General features: G+C 64.3%; 1 protein-coding gene across 1 annotated transcript in view; it reads left to right on the forward strand.

The window, feature by feature from the left end:
- Nucleotides 1–4,156, forward strand: part of LOC311220743 (vasopressin V2 receptor-like) — a gene marked incomplete at both ends in the record, with an annotated part of 4,479 nt that extends 323 nt beyond the window's left edge. The window contains 4 exon segments of the mRNA XM_084304297.1: nt 64–318; nt 2,847–3,163; nt 3,997–4,026; nt 4,029–4,156. Coding sequence (XP_084160423.1) covers nt 64–318; nt 2,847–3,163; nt 3,997–4,026; nt 4,029–4,156 — 730 coding nt within the window.
- Nucleotides 4,157–5,185: the final 1,029 nt, after the last annotated feature.

Genomic DNA, 5,185 nt, shown 5'->3' on the forward strand with positions numbered 1-5,185 from the left:
GGCCTTGGCTTTGGGGGGCAACATCCTGGTGCTGCTGGCTTTATCCCGGGGGGGCTCCCCTAGGCCGGCCCCCCCTTTACGCCGTTACCTCCGGCACCTGAGCGCGGCCGATTTGGGGGTGGCGGGGGGCCAGGTGCTCCCCCAGCTTTTTTGGGATCTGACCGATCGTTTTCGGGGTCCCGACGCCCTTTGTAGGGCCACCAAGTACCTGCAGGCCGTGGCCATGTTCGCCTCGGCCTACGTGGCGGTGGCCATGGCCTACGACCGCCACCGGGCCATTTGTAGGCCCCTGGGGGGGCGGAGAGGGAGCGGGGGGCGGTTGGGGGGCAGGGGGTGCTGCGGGGGGGGGACGCGGAGGTGTGTAGGGTGTTTTGGGTGGAAAAAAGGGGAGAATGGGGACGGCGGGGGCGCTAAAGTTGGGGGGCGGGGGCGTGGGGATACCAATGACACAGGGAGGGGGCACCGAGGTCTATAGGGTGTTGGGGGTGGGGGAAAGGGGATAATGGGGACAATGGGGACACCAAAGTTGGGGTACAGGGATGTGGGGACACCAATGACACCCAAGTTGGGGTACAGGGACATGGGGACACCAATGACATCAGGGAGGGGGCACCGAGGTCTATAGGGTGTTGGGGACGGGGACATGGGGACAATGGGGACACCAATGACACCAAAATTGGGGTACAGGGATGTGGGGACACCACAAATGGGTCATGGAGGGCCATAGGGTGTTGGGGACGGGGGAATGGGGATGACGAGGACAATGGGGACACCAAGGACACCAAGACTGGGGTACGGGGACGTGGGACACCGATGACACCAGGGAGGGGGCACCGAGGTCCATAGGGTGTTGGGAACGGGGAAAGGGGGACAACGGGGACAATGGGGACACCAATGACACCAAAGTTGGGGGACAGGGACGTGAGGACACCACAAATGGGGCATCAAGGTCTATAGGGTGTTGGGGGTGGGGACATGGGGACAATGGGGACGCCAAAGTTGGGGTACGGGGATGTGGGGACACCAATGACACCAAAGTTGGGGTACAGGGACATGGGGACACCAATGACACCAGGAATGGGACACGGAGGTCTACAGGGTGTTGGGACGGGGGAATGGGATGACGGGGACAATGGGGACACCAATGACACCAAAGTTGGGGTACGGGGACATGGGGACACCAATGACATTGAGGATGGGAGATGGGGATATGGGGACGCAAATGACTACGAGGGATGGGGTACAGGGACATGGGGACATTGAGGATGGGGTACGGGGTCATGGGGACACAGATGACACCAAAGTTGGGGTACGGGGACATGGGGACACCAGGGATGGGACACAGAGGTCCATAGGGTGTTGGGGATGGGGACATGGGGACAACGGGGACACCAAAGTCGGGGTACGGGGACATGGGGACACCAGGGACGGGGCACGGGGCTGCACGGGGTGCTGGGGACGGGCGGGACATGGGGACATTGGGGACAGTGCGCAGGGACGCAGGGACACTTGGGATGGCACCTGGGAACCCGCCAGCTGCCAGCCCCTGTCCCAAGGGGACACCGGGGGACACGGGGACACGGGAGGGCCGGGGGGGACACCGAACGGTGCCACCCATGGGTGTCCTTCGGGCACCCCATCCCCGCTGCTCCATGCCACCCCCGTGTCCCCAACCCCCTGTGTCACCCCCATGTCCCCAACGCCCCCCAGCCCACCTCAGGGCGTCGTGAGCCACTCAGGGGCCACCATGGGGCATCTTTGGGGTCCTGGGGGACATCTTGGGGACACCATGGGGGATGTAGGGGACACCACGGGGGATGTGGGGGACACCATGGGACATCTTGGGGACACTAGGGGCTGGCTTCAGGGCCCCAGGGGACATGTTGGGGACACTATGGGGGATCTGGGGGACAGCACGGGACATCTTTGGGGTCCCAGGGGACATCTTGGGGACACCATGGTGGATGTGGGGGACACCAGAGGCTGGTTTCAAGACCCCAGGGGACATGTTGGGGACACCATGGGACATGTTGGGGACACCATGGTGGATGTGGGGGACACCAGGGGCTGGTTTCAAGACCCCAGGGGACATCTTGGGGACACCACGGTGGGTCGGGGGGACACCATGGACATATTGGGGACACCACAGAGGATCTTGGGGACACCATGGTGGATGTGGGGGACACCAGGGACTGGGGGACACTTCAGGGCCCCAGGGGACATCTTGGGGACACTGAAGGGGGGTTTGGGGGCACCACAAGCCCTCAGGACACCGAGGAGGGACCTCGGGGCACCGCTGGGGGACATCTTGGGGACACCACGGGGGGACTTCGGGCGTCACGGGGGGACTACAAGGCACCGGGGGGGGGCTTGGGGACACCGGGGGGTGGCTTTGGGGCACTATGGGGTGGCTTTGGGGCGCCCTGGGGGGATTTTGGGGCCCCACAAGATGGCGTCGAGGCCCTCCAAGATGGCGCCCGGGCCCCACAAGATGGCGTCAAAGCCCTACAAGATGGTGCCCAGGCCCTATGGGGTGGCTTTGGGGCGCTGTGGGGTGGCTTTGGGGCAGCGTGAGGGGGTTTTGTGTCCCCAGGAGGTGTTTTTGGGGCAATACGAGGTGTTTTTGTGCCCCGATGAGGTGTTTTGGGTGCACTACGAGGTGTTTTGGGGGTGCTATGAGGTGTTTTGGGGGTGCTATGAGGTGTTTGCGCAGCACCACCAGCCGCCTCCGTGAGGCCGTGGGGCGGCTGCGGGACGCCGTGGGGCGCTTGTGGGGCGCCGTGGGGCGGCGTTGGGGTCCCTTGGCCACCGCTTGGTCCCTGTCCCTCCTTTTCGGCTTGCCCCAGGTGGGCATTTTCGGGCAGCGGGAGGTGGGCGCGGGCAGAGCGCGACTGCTGGGCCGCCTTCGCCCAGCCCTGGGGGGCCAGGGCCTACGTCACTTGGGTGGCCCTGGCGGTGCTGGTGGGGCCGGCGGCGTTGCTGGGGGGCTTCAGGTGGCGGGTGGCGAGGGCCGTGGGGTCGGGCAGGAGGAGGGGGCTGCGGAGGGCGCGGGTCAAGAGCCACCGCATGGCGCTGGTGGTGCTGGGGGTCTACGTGGGGTGCTGGGCCCCCTTCTTCTGCGCCCAGCTTTGGGCCGTGTGGGATCCCAGGGCGCCGGTGGAGGGTGAGTGTTTTGGGGTGAAAGGGGTGGGTTTGGGGTGTGGGGTGGGGGTTATGGGGTTATGGGGCACGGGGTTATGGGATATGGGGATATAGGACATGAGTTATGGGGATATGGGGTTGTGGGGATATGGGGTGGGGGGATATGGGGTTGTGGGACATGGGTTATGGGGTTATGGGACACAGGGATATGGGATATGGGATATAGGACATGAGTTATGGGGTTATGGGACACAGGGATATGGGATATGGGGATATAGGACATGAGTTATGGGGATATGGGGTTGTGGGAACATGGGGTGTAGGGGTATGGGGTTGTGGGGTATGGGGTGTGGGGGTATGGGGTGGAGGGTGTGGGGACATGGGATGTGGGTTATGGGGTTATGGACAGGGATGTGGGATATGGGACATGGGGATATGGGGTTGTGGAGGTATGGGGTTGGGGGGTATGGGGTGTGGGGATATGGGGTCGTGGGACACGGGTTATGGGGTTATGGGACACAGGGATATGGGACACGGGGATGCGGGGACACGGGAGGACACGGGCCATGGGAACCTTTTTGGGACCTTTTTGGGGACCTTCTGGGGACCTTTTTGGGACCTTTTTGGGACCTTTTTGGGAACCTTTTTGGGACCTTTTTGGGACCTTTTTGGGGTCCTTTTGGGAACCTTTTGGGTCCTTTTGGGAACCTTTTTGGGGACCTTTTTGGGACCTTTTAGGAACATGGTCCCAGCAGTGCGTGTGGGAGGGGAGGGGCCAAAAAAAGGGCGGGGCCAAAAGGGGGAGGGGCCAAAGGGGGGAGGGGCCAACCGTGACCACGCCCCCCTTTTTTGTAGGCCCCGCCTTCACCATCCTGATGCTGCTGGCCAGCTCAACAGCTGCACCAACCCCTGGATCTACGCCGCCTTCAGCACCAGCGTGTCCCGTGCCATGGCCCGCATCCTCTGCCCCTGCCGCCGCCCCCGGCCCCCCCCGGCCCACCGGGGCCCCCCCTGAGCGCACGAGGATGCACGAGGATGCACGACTGGGCAAAGGGGGCGGGGTTTGCACGAGGGTTGCACGCTCGTGTTGCAATGGGGGGGTTGCACGAGGGTCTTGCACGAGGATCACGTGCTCCTGTCACAATCGGGGGGTTGCACGAGGGTCTTGCACGAGGACCACGTGCTCCTGTTGCAATGGGGGGGGTCTTGCACGAGGATCACTTGCTCCTGTTGCAATGTGGGTGTTGCACGAGGATGCACGAGGGTCTTGCACTAGGATCATGTGCTCCTGTTGCAATGGGGGGGGTTGCACGAGGGTCTTGCATGAGGATCACGTGCTCCTGACACAATTGGGGGGTTGCACGAGGGTCTTGCACGAGGATAACGTGCTCCTGTTGCAATGGGGAGGTTGCACGAGGATGCACGAGGCTCTTGCACGAGGATTGCACACTCGTGTTAAAATGGGGGGGTTGCACCAGGATGCACACGGGGGGGGAGGGGGCTTGCACGAGGGGGCGGGGCTTGCACGAGGGGCCGCGAACCCCACGAATGGGGCACGGGGGGGACCCCACGAGGGGGAACACGCTTCTCTGTGCCAAAAAAATCACCAATAAACGCCGCTTTTGCCGAAAAAAACCGCAGTTTTGGGGGCGCCCTTTGACCCCGGGCCCTGCCCGCCCCCCGCCGGCCGTTCCCATGGCGACGGGAGGCCACGCCCACTCCCCCAAAGACCACGCCCACCGTTCCCATGGCAACGACGCCACGCCCACGTTAACCCAGCCCCCGCCACCGTTTCCATGGCGACGCCCCTCACTCCACCCCCCTTTCCGCGCGCAGCCAATCACGCAGCGCACAGCGCGCGGGAAGGCGGGGCCAAGGGGAGGAGCGACGGCGGCGGCAGCCAATCAGCGCGGGGCAGCGCCTCCCGGCGGCGGAGGCTTTTTGGCCCCTCTGGGCACCCGTAGGCGCCGCGTTTCCCGCCCTGCCGGTTGCCGTAGAGGCCTCACCGGGGCCTCTCCCCCCTCCGGTAGCCCCCCCCTACCCC

The sequence above is a fragment of the Netta rufina genome (assembly GCF_964035555.1).
Source record: "Netta rufina genome assembly, chromosome: 40".
NCBI lineage: Eukaryota > Metazoa > Chordata > Aves > Anseriformes > Anatidae > Netta > Netta rufina.